Source organism: Ochotona curzoniae, unplaced genomic scaffold (genome assembly GCF_017591425.1).
Source record: "Ochotona curzoniae isolate NIBS_2020 unplaced genomic scaffold, NIBS_Ocur_1.0 scaffold_2587, whole genome shotgun sequence".
In the NCBI taxonomy this organism is placed as follows: domain Eukaryota; kingdom Metazoa; phylum Chordata; class Mammalia; order Lagomorpha; family Ochotonidae; genus Ochotona; species Ochotona curzoniae.
The window spans coordinates 5,021,395-5,043,367 of record NW_024467096.1 but is presented as its reverse complement, the minus strand read 5'-3'; the positions used below and the strand labels follow the sequence as shown (position 1 = coordinate 5,043,367).

Sequence of the window (21,973 nt, the reverse complement as noted above, 5' to 3'; positions counted from 1 at the left end):
CGCGGGTGCAGGGTCCCAAGGCTTTGGGCTGTCCTCGACTGCTTTCCCAGGCCACAAGCAGGGAGCTGGGTGGGAAGTGGAGCAGCCAGGACACAAACCAGAAGTTGCAATGCAAGAATTTAGCCACTAGACTATCGTGAAATGCCCAAGTGTTCAAATTCATGTTCTCACTTCTATATCTGTACTCAGAGTTACTGGATAATATTTTTCATTGGGGAAATTCCATATTGTTTTCCACAGTGACTGTCCCATTTTACAATCCCATCAAGCAATGCACAAGGATTCAGTGTATCCACATCCTTGACGACATTGGTGATTTTCTGTCTTGTTTTAGTTAATAGACATCCTGATGAGTGTGAAGTGATATTAGTTTGCTTTACAAAGACAGTTCAGGGACTGGTGCAGTTCTAAACAGGCTAATCCTCAGCCTATAGTGTTGATGTCCCATATTGGCACGGATTCTAGTCCCAGCTCCTCCACTTCCCAACCAGCTTCCTGCTTATGGCCTGGGAAAGCAGCAGAGAGTAGCTCAAGTCCTTGAGCCCTTGTATCCACACGGGAGACCCAGAAGAAGCTGCTGGCTTTGGGTCAGCTGAGCTGCAGCGATTGCAGGCAATTGGAAGTAAACTATGTAAATGCAAAATCTCTGTCTGTCCTTCTTTCTGTAATTCTGCTATTCAAATAGAAATAAATAAATAGAAGTGGAAAAGCTGAATATTGAACCTAGTTAATTTTGACTCCAGAGTCTTTTACAGACACAGTTGTATTTACAAAGTTTATGTGCCATATTGTGCTTATTTTAAATTTGTGTATCATTTGGTGACTGCTGCTATTGATTAGGATGAAATAACAAGAGCTGGATTTGGCTTCCTACCTCAGACAAGTAAAAACTATGACATGATGTATGAAATAATGATTTTTAGGCAGTTAAAGATGAAAATTGTGATTATCTGATTTGATTTTTATTTTTAAAAAATTTACATATTTATTTGAATGGCAGAACCCGAAAGAGAAAAAGAAAATATAGATTCACTCCCAAATGGCTGAAACAGCTGGGGCTGGGCCAGGTGTAAGCCTTCTGGGTCTCCCATGTTAGTATCAGGAGCCCAAGGACTTAGGACATCTTCTCATGCTTTCCCAAGCTTGTAACAAGGGGCTGGATCAGAAGTGGAGCAGCTGAAACTCAAACTGATATTTATATGGGATGCTGGTGTTGAAGGTGGCTCCTTAATTGGCTGTATCAAAACTCTGGCCCCCCCATATGACTTTTTTTTTTTTAATTGAAGACAATTTGGGTCATATGTGTAACTTTGAACTTTTTTTTAATGGCTCTTTTGGTGGAATATACACTTGTGCATTTTACTGAGAACAGGTTGTATGTATTAGACATTTGTCAAGGGCTATATTTTGCTAACTCAAAGCATTGCTACAGAAGTGGTCTCTGGTTAGTATGCTGCATCCCATATCTGAGTGCTTGGGTTTGATTCCCAGCTCTGGATTCCAGAATCCTGCTCATGTGGCTCACAGGGAGTAGTGGTGATGACCCAACTAATTGGGTTTCTGATAGTTGAGTGGGAGATGTGGACTTCATTCCCAGCTCCCAGCTTCAGCTCTGGTCCAACGCTGGCTGTTACTTGTATTTGAGAAATAGACAGACAGGTGATAACTCTGTCAGTCTGTTTCTCAGCCTTTCAAATGAGTGAATGACTGAATACTAACGTTTGGGCAAGCAGTTAAGATGCCATTTAGGACATCAGCATCCTACAGTGGAAGGCCTGACTGAAAATCTACCTCCATTGTTGATTTCAGCTTCCTGATGCCATTCATCCTGGGAGGAAGCAGGTGATTACATAAGAAATTGAGTCTCTGCCACCCCTGTGGGAGCCTGGGACTAAGGCTTAGGCTCCTGGCTTTGTCTTGGACCCAGTGCCACTGGGGAACATCTGGGGAGTCAACCAGTGAATGGAAAGTCTTTCTGTCTCTTTGTCTCTAACATAACACATCAACAAGTAAATAAATCATCAAATACTTTAAAAAGTTTCTTCAAAAGCTTTGGAGGAATAAAGGTAAATACTATTAGAAGTGGAAAAAATGGGACTGGTAGTTAACTAGAGTTACATAGTTAATAAACACATACAAACAGTAAGCTCTAATGATGAATTAAATGTAAGTTTTAAAACTGGAAAATATTAAAATTAATTTATACTTTTCATAAAAGGATGTGCATAAAATTTTCAAAATTAGTGGCATACAAAAAGATGTAGAAGAAGTTTTGGTTTCCTACCTCTGCTCAGGTGATCTCCTTCTCTCCCTGATTGAGTGAGGTGTGGTTGCCATGTTGTTTGAGGTGACGATTGTCTTCCAGCAATTGGCAGTGGATCAGATTGTGTTGCAGAACAGGCTAATATGTAGAAAGACAAAATGCTATAAGATCAAGTGTGGATTTTAAAAATTTTTTAAAGTTATTTTTAAAACAACAAAACATTATACAACCTAAAGTTGTCTCTGAATAAGCATAATTCTAAAAGTAGTTAATTAATCTAGAACGGAATTAAAGTATCAGACTCTTTTCCCAAAGTATATAAATATTTAATTGTTTATTCTCAATTTCCTCATGATTATGCATCTCCATTTGTAGCTCTTTTTTTTTAAGATTTATTTGTTTATTGGAAAGGCAGATATACAGAGAGGAGGAGAGACAGAGAGGAAGATCTTCCGTCCAATTATTCACTCCCCAAGTGAGTGCAATGGCCGATGCTATGCCTATCCAAAGCCAGGATCCAGGAACTTCTTCCGGGTATCCCACATGGGTGCAGGGTCCCAAGGTTTTGGGCCGTCCTTGACTGCTTTCCCAGGCCACAAGCAGGGAGCTGGATGGGAAGTGGAGCTGCCAGGATTAGAACTGGTGCCCATATGGGATCCCGGGGCGTTCAAGGCGAGGACTTTAGTTGCTACGCCACGCCACCGGGCCTTCTTCTTTTTTTTTTTTTTAAGATTTCATTTTTATTTGAAAGGTAGATTTACAGAGAGGAAAGACAGAGCTAGACAGAGTTTTTTATTTGTTGGTTCACACCCCAATGGCCACAGTGGCCAGAACTGAACTGATCTGAAGTCAGGAGCCAGGAGCTTCTCCAGGTCTTGAGCTTCTCCTGGTCCGCTGCCGTGTGGCTGCAGGGGACTAGGGTCTTGAGTCATCCTAGTCTGCTTTCCAAGACTATAAGCAAGGAGCTGGAGTAGCTGGAACTCCAACTGGCCAACTGGAATATTAGCGTGCTATGCCATCGTATTGATATTTTTGAACTGTGGCTGTGAAAGCAAAACCTTAGATAAGGCAGGACTACTGAACTTCCTCAAATGGTTTGGAATTTGTTTTTAAAGATTTATTTTTACTTATTTGAAAGGCAGAGTTACACAGAGAGAGGGAGAGAGAAAGGGCGATATCTTCCATCTGCTGGTTCATTGCCTAAATGGCCACAACAGCCAAAACTGAGCCAGTCCAAAGACAGGAGCCAGAATCTTCTTCCAAGTTTCTCTTATTATGAGTACATGGGCCCAAGTACTTGACCCATCCTTTGCTGCTTTTCCAGGTGTATGAGCAGGTGACTGGTTTGGAAGTAGGATTGCCAGGTTGTGATCCAGTAACAATATCAGGTGCCAGCGCCACAGGCAGTGGCTTTACTTGATACACCACAGCACCAACCATCCCTTAACTCCTCTTCCCCACTGGTTTTTAAAAATATTTATTTTTCTGGAAGGCAGAGTTAGAGAGAAAAGGAAGGAAAGTTCTTGAAACAAATTTTTTAAAGTATCAAAAGTAGAAGTATATAAGTGCTTGATGTTTGCTTTGTTTCCATTTAGCTAGGATAACAGTTGAAAGTTTTTACTTTTTTAATCCTTACAGGTTTTTTGTTTTGAACAATGAAGCTGGACTGTTGGAGTACTTTGTGACTGAACAGTCTAGAAATCAAAAGCCCAGAGGCACCTTGCAGCTTGCAGGAGCCGTAATATCACCCAGCGATGAGGACTCGCACACCTTCACCGTGAACGCTGCCAGTGGGGAGCAGTACAAACTCAGAGGTACGGCGGGGATTCTTGAACCAATGCTCTGATTTTCCTCCTTTGGAAATAGAAATTGCTGTCATTAGGGATATAAACACAGTACTCTAAATCTTGAAACTGCTCTGAGAATTTATAAAATTTGTTTCAATAATTGACTTTCTCAAGAGTCAATGAGCAACTTTGTTTAGGATTGAACTCTGAAAATTTGATTTGTGTAAGGAAAACCTGATGACTGAAATATAAAACATGTATTTTGCCTCTTCAGTTGGTTTGATGTGTCTGCCTTCTTTGTAGTTTCCAGTGGCTAATATCCATTGTTGGAATTTGTTGAAATGTCGTATTCTGTGGATTTAATGTATACAGAAGTTTGTGATTTTAATGAATACATATAAAATATAATGTGATTCGTGCTAAACTTACTGCAACAGATCTGAACATGTGATTTTACAGCAGATCTTTAGTAGGTATTTATTGATTTACTTATTTTTAGTATTTATTTTATTGGAAAGACAGATTTACAGAGAAAAGAAGATACGGAGAGGAAGATCTTCTGTCTACTGGTTCACTCCCCAAATGGCCACAATGGCCAGAGCTGAGCCAATCCAAGGCCAGGAGCCAGGAGCTTCTTCTGGGTCTTTAATGCAGGTGCAGGGTCCCAGGGTTTTGAGCCATGCTTGACTGCTTTCCCAGGTCACAGGAAGGGAGATGGTGGGAAAGTGAAACAGTTGAAACACGAACCAATAATCATATGGGATCCCAGCACATGCATGGTGGGACTTTAGCCACTAGGCTACTGCACCAGGCCCCACTTCATTATTTAAAAAGAAAATTAGGCCAGGCACAAGTCTAGAACCCCAGGTTCCATCTGGGTCTTTCCCAAGGATGGCAGGGACCCATAATACTTGAGTCTCCCAGGATGCTATGCCAGGAAGATTGTTAGAAAGCAGAGCAGCCAGGACTAAAACTGGTACTCTTAAAGGGTAAGTGGGGAATCCAACTGGTGGTTTAACCCACTGTGCAACAATGCCCACACCTTTTTTCTTCAAATGAGAGCATATTATTATGAGAGTTTTAGGACATGTCAGTCTCATGTCCTTGTGTCTATTTGTCATTTGTCTTCCTTTTGGAATAGGCACAGCCGTCTACTCTGCTTGCTAAGAAGGTTGATGCTTTGGCTTTGGCCTGTGTCTCTCAAGTCAGGGACATTGGCTGCAGAGGGAGCAGCCCCAGTCTCTGCTTTTCAGTGGTTTATTCTTCATACTTTAAGCAATCATATTCAGGAGAGAAACCAACAGTAAATAACGTTTACATTCTTTTTACCAGCCACGGATGCTAAAGAGCGACAGCATTGGGTTAGCCGACTTCAGATATGTACACAGCACCACACTGAAGCTATTGGGAAGGTAATGCAGAATTTAGAAATGATATTCATGTGCAAACGTGGGTTTAGTCAGTTTCCTACTGCCATAGCAAAATAACTGAGCCTGAGTAATTTTTAAAGAAGTGTTCATGCAGTTCATGGTTTAGAAGATTGGAAATCCAAGAAGGGGAACTCATTTACTTGGCTTCTAGGGAAGGCTTCATATGAAGGAGATCATATGGTGACACAAGAAGCCAGAGGCTAGAGGGGCAAGATTTGCTCTTTCTATAACAACTCATTCCTGTGAGAACTAACCAGAGCCCCTGAGAACTCTAATAGTTGCTTCTGAAGGCAGCATCCCACTTACGACCCAGTTACTTTCTTTTAGATTCTGCCTGATAAAAGTTCTTGTGCCTCAGCAACGCCACACTGAGGACTAAACTTTGAATGCATGAATTTTTGAGGGGCTGATGATGTAAACAGTTTCCAAACCATAGCATGCGGAGAAAATGTTATTGAAGTGCATTTTAAAGTTCAGATGTAATTCACATACCATGAAATTTGCCCTTTGAAGATATATAACCCAGCAGATTTAAAAAAAAAATTATTGATATATTCACAAGGTTATACAGCCATTGCCACTATTTAATTCAACAAAATTTTAATTACTGCCTCCGTAAACTCATATCCTTCTACAGTAGCTCTCTGATCTGTTCTTAGCAGCAAACACTAATTTCTTTTCTGTTTTCATGCATCTTATTCTGGGCGTTTCATCCAAATGGAATCATATAAAGTGTGGTTTGTTGTGTCTGACTTTGCTCACCTAATATTTCTAAGATTCATCCATGATATCAAATGTGCCAGTAAATATTCATTGGTTTTCAAGATTTGTTTGTGTGAGAGTGCCAGAGCAGGAGAGACAAAGGAAGAGAGGTTCCATCTGTTGATTCATTCTTCAATGGCCACAGTAACTTCTGCTGGGCCAGGCTGGAGCCAGGAGGCACGAACACCACCCCACTCTCCCATGTGGATGGTAGGGGCGTACTTGGGCCATCGTCCATTGCCTTCCCACTTACCTTGGCAGGAAGCTGGGTGAGAAGGGGCACAGCCTGGATTCAAATCAGTGCTGTGGTACAGGATGCCTGGGTCATAGATGGCAGCTTAACCCATTGTGCCGCCAGGCCTGCCCAGCAAACCTCTGAAGGCTGAGTAGTACTCTGTGAATGGATGTACCACATTTTGTGGTTCGTTCACCGGCTGATGGAAATTTGGGTTGTTTGTATTTTATAAATAGTATGAATAATACTCTGAACATTTGTATCCAAGTTTGTGTTTATCTGGGAGTGTAATTATCGAGATATGTTCTGCATTTAAATTTTTTGAGGAAGTTTTAAAATATTTTCGAAAGCAGAATTGGCATTTTACATTTTCACCGCAATGTATGAAGGTGGCAATTTCTCTAAAAATCTCAATACTTGCCCTTTAAAAAAAAATTTTGCTGTTGCCATCTTGCTGAATTTAAGGTCGATTCCTACTGTGTCTTTGATTTCGTTCACTAGAGACTAACCAGTTTGAAGGCAGAGATCAGGGACTCTTGCTCTCCAGTGTGGATGGCAGGAATTCATTCCTTGAACCGTCACCCTCTTTCCCAGGCATAATTAGTAGGAGTGAGATCAGAAGCAGAATGGATAATGTTCTTCCTGGCCCTTGATATAGGCCATAGGTGTCTCCTGCAGTGGCTTAACTCACTATGCCACAGCATACCCACATCAGTTTAATTGTTAAAACTGTGTCTCAAATATCTGCATTTAAAATGATTATTTTCTTTGCCTAACAGAATAATCCTCCTCTGAAGTCACGGAGTTTCTCGCTTGCATCTAGTGGTAATTCTCCTATATCGCAGAGGAGACCAAGTCAAAATGCCATTTCTTTCTTTAATGTTGGACATTCCAAACTGCAGTCGGTAAGCAAGAGAACACACTCACCTCCAGACCATCTTGTGGAAGTCAGAGAGGTAAGTGTGAATTGAAGCAATATTAACATGAACAAGATCATTTCTGTTTTAAAATATTGCTTGTGTCTTCATTATTTCTTGTCTGGTATTTTTTTAAGTAAAAAAGATACCCTGATTTAATGTGTAATATTTAGTTTTCTCATGTGTGTCAACTATGTACCAGACACACTTCATTTGTCAATGTCTTTCAGGTCTTAAGTAAAAATACATTTGCCTTTGATGTGATTTAATCAAAGATCTAATAAAAGAGTAATGGAAAGACTGAATAACAAAATAAATGACTGACTTTTTACTTTCTTTCATTTGTTATTTATGTTTAATTAAGTAAGTAATTAATTTGCGAGGCATAGAGGGAGTGCTCCCATCTGCTGGTTCATTCCTCAGGTATTCACAATGGCTAGAGCCAGACTTAGGACCAAGCTGAAAGCTGGAAACTCTATCCAGGTCTCCCTTGTGGGTGGCAGGGTCTGCCTTGTGGGTGCAGCCTCCCAGAAGCAGGGCTGGGAATCCCATCATGGCATTCTGGTAAGGGATGGACGCATCCTGAGCGGATCTTAGCTGCCAGGCTAAATGCCTGCCCCTACTCGTTATTTCTTAGTCTCCTCGAGGCAGTGATTATTCCTTAGTCCATCCTTGTATTTCATGACCTTGACACATAGGAAGATTATTGACCTTTTCAAAAATCACCTACTGTTTATATATTACTGAATTTGAGTTTATCTGATGCTTTTTCATGAGCTAAATGAGGATTTATGTTGTGACAAAGCGTGTCATGGAAAAGATGTGTGTCCTTGGAATAGCACTTCAAGGTCATGATGTCCCTATGTCTTATTACTAGTAATGTTGCCCTTGATTACTTGGTTAAAATGACTTCTATTAATTTTTTTCCACCGTAAGGATATTGTTTTTCTCATGATAAGTAGTAAGTACTTTGGAGAGATACTTTTAGGCTATGTAAAACCTGGTTCTCTTCCAAGAATTTGTAATACCAAACTACCCTATGGTTTTTGTGTTTTCTTTTCTTTTTTTTTTTTTAGATTTTTTTTTTTTAAAGATTTATTTGTTTATTGGAAAGGCAGATATATAGAGAGGAGGAGAGACAGAGAGGAAGATCTTCCGTCCAATTATTCACTCCCCAAGTGAGCGCAACGGCCAATGCTATGCCTATCCGAAGCCAGGATCCAGGAACTTTAGCCGCTAGGCCATGCTGCCGGGCCCTGCTTTGGTTTTCAAACTCTGGTCTCAGGATCCCTTTCATTCTTAAAATTATTGAGTTATTCAAAGAAATTTTGTTTTATGAGTTAATTTTATTGATGTTTGCCTTACTGGAAATCAAAACTGAGAAATTTAAAGACATGGTTGTTTTATTCTAAAATGAAAAGTAGCAAGCCCATTACATGAGAATATATTGTGATTTATGTCAAGCAATGACCTTTCTCTGGAACAAAATAATTATTGGAAAGAGTGGAATGATTTTGTTTTACATTTTTGCAATGTCTTCAAATGTCCAGCTTATTAGGATACAGCAGGAATATCACATTTGGTTCTGCACGCAGTCAGTTGCAATTTGTTGTTTTGATTGAAGTAAGTGATGAAAACTTGCCTTCTCACAGATATGTGACTAAAAAAATAAGCCTTTTTTGTAAGGAAGATTTATAGTTCAATTTGAAAGTCAGACGTGGAGAAAGAGAGAGGGAGTCGGGGAGACCTGTCATCTGCTTGTTCACTCCCTAAGCAGCCACAACAGCCAGGACAGAGCCATGTGGAAGCCAGGAACATTTTCTGGGTCTCTGAGGAGGGTGATAGGAGCTCAAGAATTTGGACCATCTTCCATTACTTTTCTCAGGCCATTACCAGGGAACTGGATTGGAAGTAGGACATTATTTAGCAGGGTGTTGGATTGAAGTGGGATAGGCAGAGCATAAACAGATGCCCATGTGGGATGCTGGTGTGTCGGGTGATGGTCCATTTCACTGCACCACAATGCAAGCTCCAGACAGCTGACAGTTTCTTAACAGATAATTAGAGAATCTGTTTTCAGTGAATTTTTATATTCTGCTGCATGAAGATCCCTTCTTTTGTGTACCTTGTTTGGATAGTTAATCTATGTATAACTTTTCTTTGTTTTTAATAGTTTATATTACTTGAAAGTCAGAGTACAGTGAGAGAACATCCATATGTTCATTCATTCCCCAAAGGGCTGCTACAGTAAGAGTTGGGCTGGTCTAAAACTGGGAGCCAGGAACTTCTTCCAGGTCTGCTACTTAGGTGCAGGGGCCTAGGACTTGGGCCATCTTCCGCTGCTTTCCCGGACCATTGGAAGGGAGCTGGATTAAAGTGGAGCAGCCAGGACTGGCACCAAATGGGATGCTGGCATTGCATGCTGAGGCTTAGTCCATTACATTATCATGTGGGTTTTTGTTGTTGTTGTTATTGTTTGCTTCCTTTTATTTGAAAGCCACAGAAAGAAAAACACATCTTTTGTCTGCTAGTTCACTTACTAAATATCTATACCAGTCAAGGAGACTGGAACTCAATCTGACATGAGCCTCTTGCATGGGTGCAGGGACCCAAGTACCTGAGCCATCATTGAATGTCTCCCAAAGTATGCATTAGCAGAAATCTGAGTCAGAAGTGGAGTAGCTAGGACTTAAACCAAGTACTCTTGAGATGGGATGTAGGCATCCCAGGCAACACTTTCACTCCTGTGTCAAACATGTGATCTGTTCTTTCTATATATATTAATTTGGATTAAAAACATTGATGATATTAGTTCCTGGATCAAGATATATCATAGTACCAGCACCTTAGAAAGACCTTTGATTCTTTTCCAGGACTGTATCCCTCCTTATCATTCTGGTTTTGAGAATGCTTAGGTTTATGTATTTTTGCAATTTCTAAAATTGGAATCATAGTATGTATTCCTTTGGATATGGCTTCTTTTTAGTCCAAATTATATATCTAAGATTTACTTTTGATATTGAGTCTAACTGTTCCTTTCTTTTCATTGTTGTATAATAGTCACTGTATGAATACACTGTAATAGTTTTTATCCATTTTAGCGTTTATGGAGACATGCATAGCTGTTGGTTACATGCCCAAATTCAATGGTTGTGTCTTAGATTATAGACATTGCCCAAACTGTATTCCAAAGTATGAATGAAAGTACCTGTTCATTAAGTTTAGATTATTGGGAGTTAGTCCTCAAATTTGCATGCAGAAACATTACATACACACTAAGCACATGTATATAGGTACGTATAGATACCCTTGTAACTACATTTCGCTATAGATAACCTTTAGAGCCACATTTCTCATTTTCAGACTTTTCAATTTTTTTCCCTGGGAAATGTTTGGATCCCTGACTGTTTCCTGGGGCTGTTTCATGCACAGCACACTTAATCTGCTTGATGGGATTATTTTACGCCTTTTACTAATCAGTCCTCTGATTAACTGTATTAAAAAATCATCAGTAACAGAGCCTCTGAAAGCTAGAAGAGTTTCTGCAATATAGAATTTCTACATGAATTAGTTTTCAAAGGATAAGTCATCAGAGACTTCTACTCACAACTGAAAATAGTGAAGCATCATAAATTCAGTTTTCAGTTTAAAAATTTGATTATTCACCAGTCACTGTCATTCCATTCCATTTTAGCCTGAAATTTCTAGATCTAGTTTTTACTTTAAACTTAATTGAATGGAATTATAAGATAAGATTAGGGAAAAAGTAACAGATAAATATTTAACACCATGCTCTCAACTTAAGTTTGTGAAGGAAGATATGAGAGGAAAGTGATTGAGAGCCCGAAAATCACTTTTACTTCAGAATGGAATTTTTGATGCTATTCTTTTTACGATTCTTTTTCTAAGCTATCTAAAGGCAGAGTTACAGAGAGAGAGAATGAATCTTCCATCCCTTGGTTCGCTCCCCACATGGCTGCAGTGGCTCGTGCTAGGCCAAGCTAAAGATAGGGATTCATGTGCTTGAGCCATCTTCTGCTTTCCCAGGTGCATTACCAGACAGCTTGATTGACAGTGGACCATTTATGGAATGCTATCACAGATGGTATGTTAACTTGCCGCCCCACGGCGCCAGCCCCAGTGCTGCTATTAAAGGCATTCTGGAATGTGTTTTCTGTCGACATGTATAAATTTATACTACTAATAAAAAAAGCAAATCTTTTGACCCCTTTTGATTCTAGAAAACGTATAGCTGCCTAAGTCACAGTCTTTATGCCCAACAAAAAATAAAATGTTAAATGCTCACTAGTTCAAAATAATAAGTAGCCTAATGGTCATTATTATAATTTATTTAGCTAAATAAAAAGTAGCTAGGCAAACTTAAACTACATTTCTGAACCCGTTAAGTCATAAAATTTGTCTTGAAAGGGTGAGCATTTGGCTTAACACTTAAGACCGTGGTTGGAACGCCTGCATTCCACATCAAAATGCCCAAGTTCAAGTCCTTACTCCACTCCTTATTTCAGCTCATTGCTAATGTGCACTCTTGGAAGTAGCAGGTGGTAGCTTACATGGTTAGGTTCCTACCACAGTGTGGGAGACCTGATAGTTCCTGGTTCCTGTTTTCTACCTGGCCAATGTGGGCATTTGGGAAGTGAACCAGCAGATAGAAGTATGCTCTGCCCATTTGTCTGCCTTCCTCTCACTGTTTCTCAAAAAACTTTAAAATATTCATTTTTAATTAGCCCAGAAGTTGAATGTTATGTTAATTGGCAATGAAATGTGTACATGTATATGTAAGTTATGAGTGGGACCCACGCAACTGTTGTTTTCCTTAGATGATGTCTCATGCTGAAGGACAACAAAGAGACTTAATTAGACGAATTGAATGCCTTCCTACTTCTGGCCATCTTAGTTCCTTGGACCAGGATCTCTTAATGCTCAAAGCTACTTCCATGGCAACTATGAACTGCTTAAATGACTGCTTTCATATTCTCCAGTTGCAGCATGCATCCCATCAGAAGGGCTCGTTACCTTCAGGTAAGTTAAAAGGTAGGGCGTGATGTTGAGGACTCAAACATAGGAAGGCCTAGACTTGTCAATTCCAGCTGCAAAAAAGTTAAGAAAAACAGGGAGTCTTCTGGTTTCTAATTATCACACATATTGGACAAATTCTTGCTAGTTATGTTCTTTGAATCTAAAATGATTTTGAATATTCCTTTAGACTTCAAATTCCACATGTCAAAATTGATCTTAAAACCCCATCTCATGTATTCCTGTTGAAATTGTTGGTATGATTTATCCATAACTAGAGTAGAAACATTGTGATAAAAAAAAAAATGTATTTATCTGGTATTTGAAAGCACCTATTATTGAAATGAAATTGTTCTGGGGAAAAAGAATGTTATCGTGTTAGAATACAAAAGTGAATCCTTCTGAGGCCATTGTTGAGGAGTGACAGGTTAAAACTGCTTGTGGCTCCGGTGTCCATATAAGTGCCAGTTTGTGTCCCAGCTGCTCCACTTCTGATCCAGCTCTCTGCCTATGGCCTGGAAAGCAATGGAGGATAGTCTAAGTCTTTGTGCCCCTTTATCCATGTGGGAGTCCCAGAGGAAGCTTCTGGCTTCTGACGTTGAATCAGCTCTGATCTGGCTAACAGTTCTGGTTATTTTGGGAATGAACCAGTGGATGGATGGAAGGTCTGTCTCTGCAATTCTACATTTCAAATAAAGATTAAAAAAATAATTTTTTAAAGATTAGTCTTTCCATGGGTGAGATGCATAAGATTAACACATTGTATTCATAATGGTAACTTAGTGTTTCACAACTATTCTTTTTGTTATCGTTTCCAATTAATTCCTTTTATTTTGTGAAAGGAAGATATTTTTGAAAGACAGTGAATCTCTGAGCAAGAAATTTTTTCTGTAGTCAAGTGGATATAATATGAATCCTATCCTCATGTGTGCCTAAATTCAAGATTTCAAGCCATTGGCAACCAGAGGGACAGTTAGGGACATCATTAAATAGACCAGTCATTAAGACTGACATGGTGCCATAGCAAGCTAACTCTCTGCCTGCAATGATGGATCCCATATGGGCATCGATTCAAATGCTGGCTGCTCCACCTCTGATGGCCTGCTGATGGCCTGGGAAATCAGTTGAGGGTGGCCTAAAGCCTTGAGTTCCTGTACCCACTTGGGAGCCAACTCCCAGCTTCAAACCAGCCAAGCTCCAACCATTTTGGGAATGAGCCAGTGATGGAAGATCTTTCTCTGACTCTCCCTCTCTCCTTCTAACTCTTTTTTTTTTTTTTTTTTTTAAAGATTTATTTTTATTATTTTCTCATTGGAAAGGCGGATATACAGAGAGGAGAGACAGAGAGGAAGATCTTCCGCCCGATGATTCACTCCCCAAGTGAGCGCAACGGGCCGATACTATGCCGATCCGAAGCCAGGAGCCTCTTCCGGGTCTCCCACGCAGGTGCAGGGTCCCAAAGCCTTGGGCCGTCCTCGACTGCTTTCCCGGGCCACAGGCAGGGAGCTGGAAGGGAAGCGGGGCTGCCGGGATTAGAACCGGCGCCCATATGGGATCCCGGGCGTGCTAGGCGAGGACCTTAACCACTTGCGCCACCGCGCCGGGCCCTAACTCTTAAAACAGTACCTTCTAATTTATGACTTGCTTTTGGCAAACATACTTTTTGTTGGCTGCATTATGTTCCTTTGAGGGAACCAGATGTATTTTACTTTTTCCTGAGACTGAACATTGGATGAATTGTTCTATACTTAATCTTAGCCGAAAGACCAAGAAGTGATGGATGAATTGTTCTGAGTTACAAAATTTGGGTTGATTCTAAAGCTTTATTTATATGTTACATTGCTTATTTCTTTTTAAAGTACGCCAAATAACAATGTGGTAGATACATTTATTTGAAAGGCAAGGAGAAAGAGAGCAAAGGATAAGGAAGAAACATAGAGAGATTTCTGATTTTCTGGTTTCTCCCCAAGTGCCTACAACAGCTATGGCTGGACCTGACTGAATCTAGGAGCCTGGAACTCAGTGGGGGTCTCACACTGGAATGGCCGAGACCCAGTGACATGGGCCATCACGTGCTGCCTCCCAAAGTGGACATCAGCACAAAGTTAGAATCTGCAGTGGAGCCGAGATATGAACTCAGGGTTCCAAACCAACAGGTGCCAGGCTCCTCTCCATGATCTTGTTCTTAAGTGTTTACCTCATAATTACAGAAACATGTATAATGCAAATTTTATTTTTTTAATTATGAAAGTAAAGCACAGTGTAAACTTGACAGAAATGTTTAATATTAAAGTTGTTTACCATGTCACTTTTTCGAAACACGGATTTGTAGTTATTTGGCAGTGTTAACTAGCATTGGTATCTCTCAGTATAGGTTGTATATTTTTCCAAATTGGATGTTTAAAATATATTATTAGATAATTTGAAAATGAAAATCTAGCTACAAAGAGAAAAACTTAATTACTTTTCCATTTAAATTTTAAGAAGAAAATGAAGTCTTAATTCAAATTAGTCTCATAAAATCTTTTTTTAAAGATTTTATTTATTTTTATTGCAAAATCAGATATACAGAGAGGAGGAGAGACAGAGAGAACGATCCTCCATCAGATGATTCATTCCCCAAGTGACCACAACAGCTGGTGCTGCGCTGATCTGAAGCCAGAAGCCAGGAACTTCCTCCAGGTTTCCCACGCAGGTGCAGGGTCCCAAGGCTTTGGGCCGTCCTCAACTGCTTTCCCAGGCCACAAGCAGGGAGCTGGATGGGAAGTGGAGCTGCTGGGATTAGAACTGGCGCCCATATGGGATCCCAGTGTGTTCAAGGTGTGGACTTTAATCATTAGGCCACTGCACCAGCCCCCCCCCCCCAAAGTGTTATCTAAAGACTCAGTAGGGGTTATTGACTTAGAGGGAACTTGAAAGCAGATAATTAGTTTAAAGAGGTTATTGTGAGGCAGGTATTGTGTAGCAGAATAAGGTGCCACTTGGGAAGTCAAATCCCAGGTCAGGATACCTGGGAATTTCTGATCCGGCTCTCTGCTAATGAGCACTAGGAGAGGCAGCAAGTTCTCTGTTGCTGCCATGCTTCTGGGAGATTCAAAAGGAGTTGCTGGCTCTTGGCTCCTGCCTGGCCTAAGCTTTTGTGTGCATTCAAGGAGTAAAGCAGCATATGGAAGATCTGCGCCTGTCTTTCTCAGTTGCTCATTCAAGTAAATAAAAACTTAAAACACACTTACTTTTGTTCAATTTCCAGTCAGTTGATTGCTCTCTTGAAACAGATCTTTTAAGCTTAGGATTTATTTGTGTTTTATATTTAGAAGTAAGGTATTTGGGTATTGATGTTAAAAATCAATAATTTAAAGTGAGAACAAAAAGTTTTAATATCCTTAGAATTTTAAAACGATCACCAAAACTTATCCAAGGTATTTCGTACATGGCAGATTTCCACCCCCACTGCCAAGTGAGACTGAACAAGTCAGGCTGTTCTAGAAGCCTTGTGTATACTTTATAATGTATTCCTCTACTGAAGTCTGGTCTCTTATTATATAACAACTACTGAAGTCAGTGGTTTTGTTTTGAAATTGCTGCTGCCATGGTCTGAACATGCTGTATTACAGCTCTGTATAGTTTAGCTTCTGTGAAACCTAGATCAGCCCCTGAAATCAAATGGAACATTTTCTATTATTGATTAGGCATAGAATCCACTTTGTTAAACTAGTTGAGGGTAACAAGAGATGTTTGAGTCATTAACTGGGAAGATGACAGCTCTTTAAATGTGGCCACTGCCTTTTACTAGGTCAGCTATTATTTATTCAGTAGAAGAGTATTGCAGTTTAAAAGTTAGATGGAGCTTTTTGTGATTTGCAATTCTTAATTGGATCCAACGGATTATTTTTGATAGACTAGAAATTGCTGCTGGGAATATGGTTCAGTCCCAACCTGAAGCAAGTTTTTCTGACTGTTAGCCTTGGCCACCTCTTATAGCTGTGACCCCTTACAACCTAATTGTGTACTTTTTGATCATTGAGCAACAGAATTCATATAGAGAGGACAGAAAATCAGCTGTGAGATTGGAAATACATGTTATGACTCACATCTTTGCTCAAGAAGTGAATTCTGTCCTCCTGTTCAGGGTTGGTTTCTTTTAAATAGTGTCTAATTTCCGGTTGCAAGTTGCTGTGTTCTAAAGTACCCAATCACGGTGCTCATGCTAATGAGATACAAGTGACTGCCTGACAGAGTCTCTTAAACTAAATTGCTTGTAGTCTTTTAGACACAAAACGAAATTCTTTAATAAAACCGACATCTGCTAAACTTCCCAGATTATGAGCCAGTTTCAGCAAAAATTTTCTCTTACCTCAGGAACGACAATCGAGTGGTTGGAACCAAAGATACCTTTATCAAACCACTATAAAAATGGAGCTGAGCAGCCCTTTGCAGCCGAGCAGAGTAAGCCAGTGGCAGTCCCGGAGGAGCAGTCTGTTGCAGAACCTGGACTCCCATCAAGGGTAAGGGGTGTGGAAATGTCGTCTCTGTAAAGTATCAGGAGTTGCTGTAAAGGGCCGTTCAGGCATGCAGGCCAGCGTAGCCACAGAGCTGCCCTCTTGCACCTGCTCATGATGTTCTGCTGTGAACTGCTTTCCCTTTGGAAGAAGTCTTTTCTTAAACACATGTATGTTGTGTTTTCCAGATCAAATCATGTACTTTTAAATTCTGATCTACTTTTCCATCATAAAAATGTATTCTAGAATTTGAAATTTGCAAATCTCTTTTTCTGGAAAATACTTTTCCTCACAAGATTTTTGCATAGTAGTTATTTACATTCTCATCCCTTTTATCTTAAGAGTGTTTTACTAGATGGCTACAATGAAGTCTCTAGGCTTAGAGTTTAGTCTTTGGTCTTTTGGACAATGAGCACTTTAGAAAACCAGTTTCAAATATTGCTACATTAAAAAATTAACATGTGCACTCACATTTAATATTTTTTATTAAGTATTATTCCATGTTTCTCATAACTTAAAAAGTATTCTCTTTATAGGTCTACTATTGTAGATTATGTCGTATTAATTTTTGGTCTTTCAGTTCATGTGTGTCATTTTTACAGTCATAATTATGTAGTTTCATAAGTTCTTTAACTTGATTCTGTTACAAACATTTTTCTAGATTGTTTTGACCTATGCAATTAAGATTGTAAGAGCTGAAATAGGCTGTTGTGTTAATATACTTTTGTTGAGTGTCTGTATTATTTTTGTAATTATGTATAACATATTATCCTATTGATTCTGTTTTTTCCTCCTCTCCTCCCATTGATTATTTACTTAGGTTATGCCCTCAGATAGATTCATTGAGTCCATAGTATTGCACAGTTTATGGTTATTTGTACATTTCTAAAATAATTTTGATACATGTGTTTATTTATTTATTTATTTAAAGAACCATTAGCAGGGGCAGGGTCAGAAGTGGAGAGGTCAGGACATGAACTAGCACCTGCAAGGGATGCCAGCATTACGGGTGTAGGCTTTAGCCATTACACCACACTGCTGGCCCTGAGTTGGAATTTTGACTTAACAGAATGTAAGATGATAAGAGATTTCCTTAAGCAGAGAATGATCAGAGACATTTTATCCTTTAATTCTGTCTCTGTTTTATACTTTGTTTTTAATATTTTTGGGAAAAAACACAGAATTTTTAATTTTTTTAAACTGGTTAAGATTGTTTTTTCTTGTATAGTCTTATTTGATTTGATTATGGGGATATTAAAGACAAAGAGATATTAACAATAATTTCCTTGTGACTGGCACTGTAGTAGGTTAATCCTCTGCGTGCAGCACTTGTATCCTATATGGGTGACATGCTTTGGGTCATCCAGTTCTGCTAATGTGCCTGGGAAAGCAACAGAGCATGGCTCAGGGACGTGAGCCTCTGTTCCCACAGAGGGGACCCAGAAGAAGCTCCCAGATTCAGACTGACCCAACTCCAGCTCTTGCAGCCATTTGGGGAATGAACCAGAGGATGGTAGATCTCTCTTTGTCTCTTCTTCTCACTCTGTACCTCTACCTTTCAAATAAAAGTAAAATAAATCTTTTAAAAAATTTTTCTTCTTAAAGTCCTCATAACTTAAAAACCTATCATAATACCAAGAGTTACTCAAGTAAAGATTTACTTACTTTTATTTGAAGATTTATTTTTATTTTAAAAATATATTTGTTTTTATTGAAAAGGCAGATTTAAAGAGAGAGGAGGGAGAGATAGGGAGAAAGAGCTTCCATCCACTGGTTCACTCTCCAAATGGTTACAACAACCACAGTGGCGAGAGCTGAGCTGATCTGAAGCCAGGAACCAGGAGCTTTTTCCGGGTCTCCCATGTGGGCGCAGGGTCCCAAGGCTTTGGGGTGACCTTCTGCTGCTTTCCCAGGCCATTAGAGGAGAACTGGATCAGAAGTGGAGCAGCTGGGACACGAACTGGTGCCCATATGTGATGCTGGTTCCGCAGGGTGAAACTAGCCTGTTGAGCCACGGCGCCACCCTCCTTATCCCCCCAATTTTTTTTTCTGAAACAGCTTGAACTTGGTCCACTGTTACAGCATAGCAAGTTAAGTTCCTACCGTGCATTGTCAACACTCCAAATTAGAGCCTTGGTTTGAGTCCTGGCTGATTCACTTCCCATCCAACTTTCTGCTAACATGGCTGGGAAAAGGTCTAAGTGCTTGGACTCCCATGTGTGAGACCTGGATGGAATTCCAGACTCCTGACTTTGGCCTAGCCCAACCCTAGCCATTGTAACCATATGGGGAGTGTTTCTCCCTTTCTGTGTCACTCTCGTATAAAATAAAATAAAACTTTAAAAGAAGCAACAGCAACTTGGACTTGACTTACAGTTGATGATAACCCATACATTCAGGGGAGACATTCTGAGAACTCCAATTTTCATAAAGTATCTGTGTTTGTGATTTATATAACAGAACCGCAATATATTCAGTGTTAGCCATAATGGCTTCATTGAAGGCTGTTTACTCCTTGGCAAAGGAAGTGTGTTTTGGTGCTTAAAAAAGCTTTGGATCTAGGCAGTTTTTCTATAATATGTATTTTCCATAAACTTTTTGTAGACCCTCATATTTACAGAGGACTTTTCCCCAATCTTATCCATCAAGGCCTGAAACGAATGTCTGTAAGTCTAATGTTAATGCTTTTATTCTTGTACATTAATGCATACTTATGACACTAGACTTTTGCTTTGTTCTGCATCAAGGAACCTGAGGAGATAAATGCTGATGATGAGATAGAGGATACAGGTGACAACAAGGAAGATGACCTGGGAGCTGTGGAAGAACAACGAAGTGTTATTCTACATCTTTTGTCCCAGCTCAAGCTGGGCATGGACTTAACAAGAGTAAGTAATGCGATGAGCTGGCTGTAAGATTGGTACATCAGGACTGTAGCCATTACCACTAATGCTATCAGGAGATTTATTCTTTTTTAAATTTAATTTACTTGAAAGGGAAAGAGAGATTTCTCATGCACAAGTTTACTTCCTAAATGCCTGCAAAGCTAGAGTTGAGCCAGACTAAGGCCTGAAGGACAGAAATCAATTCAGATCTCCCATATAGGTGGTAAGAACCAGATACTTGAGCCATCACCTGCTTACTTTAAGGAGAGTGTGTGTCAGCCAGAAGCTGGAGTCAAGAGCAGGTCCTGGGACTAGACCATGTTACTTAGGCACTCCAGTATGGGATTTGGATATCTTAAGTGGTATTTTTGTAAATTTTTAATTATATTTTAAAGATTTATTTTCTTCTTTTTTTGTTTTTATTGGTATTGGAAAGTCAGATATACAGAGAGGAAGAGAGATAGAAAGGAAGATCTTCCGTCGTTGATTCACTCCCCAAGTAGCCACAATGGCTGCGGCTGAGCCGATCTGAAGCCCGGAACCTCTTCCAGGTCTCCCATCCAGATGCAGGGTCCCAAAGCTTTGAGCCATCCTTGACTGCTTTCCCAAACCACAAGCTGGGAGCTGGATGGGAAGCAGGAGAGCCAGCATATGAACTGGCACCTATATCGGATCCCAGCACATGCAAGGCAAGGGCTTTAGCCACTGAGCTACTGTGCCAGGCCCCTAAGTGGTATTTTTTTTTTTTAAGATTTATTTTTATTGGAATGGCAGACTTATAGAAAGACCTGAGACTAAACCATGTAACTTAAACACTCCAATGTGAGATTTGTATATCCTAAGTTGTATCATTGTGTTTTTTTTAGCATTTATTTATTTCTATTGAAAAGGCAGACTTACACGGAGAGAAGAAGAGACAGAGAAAGATCTTCCATCCTTTGGCTCACTTCCCAAATGGCTGCGAGAGCCGGAGTTGAGCTGATCTGAAGCCAGGACCCAGAGCTGCTTCCGGGTCTCCCACACGGGTGCAAAGCCCATTAATTTGAGCCAGCCTGCACTGCTGGATGTGAAGTGAAATAGCTAGGACATGAACAGGTGCCCATATGAGAGCCCAGTGCTTGCAGGTGGAAGATTAGCTAATTGGATCCCTGTGCCGTTTTTATAAAATAAAAACTAAAAAACTAAAGTAGCTACAAGAGAGAGCTTTGCCCACATAGCTGTGTAAAACATTCACTATCAGCAAGGACGCGTACAGTGCAAGTGTTAATATCTCTCATGCTTTCCTAAGATTACACCCTTTTCTTCAGAAGAGAGGAATAAACAGAGAGAGAGAGATCTTCTACCCACTGGTTCACTCCCCAAATGGCCACAATGGCTAGGGTTCGGCCAGGTCACAACTACAAGCTTCTTATAGGTCTCTGATTGGGTTCAGGGGCCCAGATACCTGATCCCCTCCATTGCTTTCTCAAGAACATTAACAGGGAGTTGGAATGGAAGTGGAACAACCAGTGCTCATATGGCATGCTGGCATCACAGACAACAACTTAAGCTGGTACACCATAATGTCAGCACTCTCCCATTTGCATCTGATTTCCGTGATGTTAATTTTAAAAGGAAGCAGCTTCATAACCCATATAAGACAGATTTAATTTCTGTGAGATTATCTGCTTTAAATTACTACTGACACAATTTTGCATTAATGTGCAACTTTGAAGTTGATTATAGAGAGTCTGATTCAAATGGAATTTTACGGGGTCATTTGAAGATAGTGAAAGTATTGAGTAGAAACTTGTTTCTCATTCACTTGAAAATGTAACAAGTAGAATGCATTTTCCCTTTATTTAAAAGTCAAGAACATGTTTATTTTTGTTCTGTTTTATTAGAGGATTTTAAAGTGAATGGACTGAATTGAAAGCCTGCTAAGAAGCAGACATTTTAGAAATTAACAAAGGATTTCATTAACCTGCCATCTTTTTTTCTAGCTCCAATATTTGAAATAGGTATTATTTCTGTTGTAAAATGTTTTTATATTGATTGAGAGGAGACTGTTGTGATATTGTTAAGATGAGTAAGTCATATGAGTGATTGTTTGGTGTTACAGTGACCTTGATGTTTGCTAACCTCGTGCAGATTAGGATTACAAGTAGTATGTATCTACCTC

The 21,973-nt window shown here is 39.8% G+C and overlaps 1 protein-coding gene across 1 annotated transcript in view; it reads left to right on the top strand.

Annotated features, from left to right (window-relative positions):
• Positions 1 to 21,973, top strand: part of LOC121171141 (oxysterol-binding protein-related protein 11) — a 64,968-nt gene that overhangs the window by 23,649 nt on the left and 19,346 nt on the right. The window contains exons 3-8 of the mRNA XM_041002649.1: positions 3,902 to 4,077; positions 5,383 to 5,462; positions 7,257 to 7,433; positions 12,233 to 12,434; positions 16,788 to 16,933; positions 19,675 to 19,815. Coding sequence (XP_040858583.1) covers positions 3,902 to 4,077; positions 5,383 to 5,462; positions 7,257 to 7,433; positions 12,233 to 12,434; positions 16,788 to 16,933; positions 19,675 to 19,815 — 922 coding nt within the window. The remainder of the gene's footprint in view (positions 1 to 3,901; positions 4,078 to 5,382; positions 5,463 to 7,256; positions 7,434 to 12,232; positions 12,435 to 16,787; positions 16,934 to 19,674; positions 19,816 to 21,973) is intronic.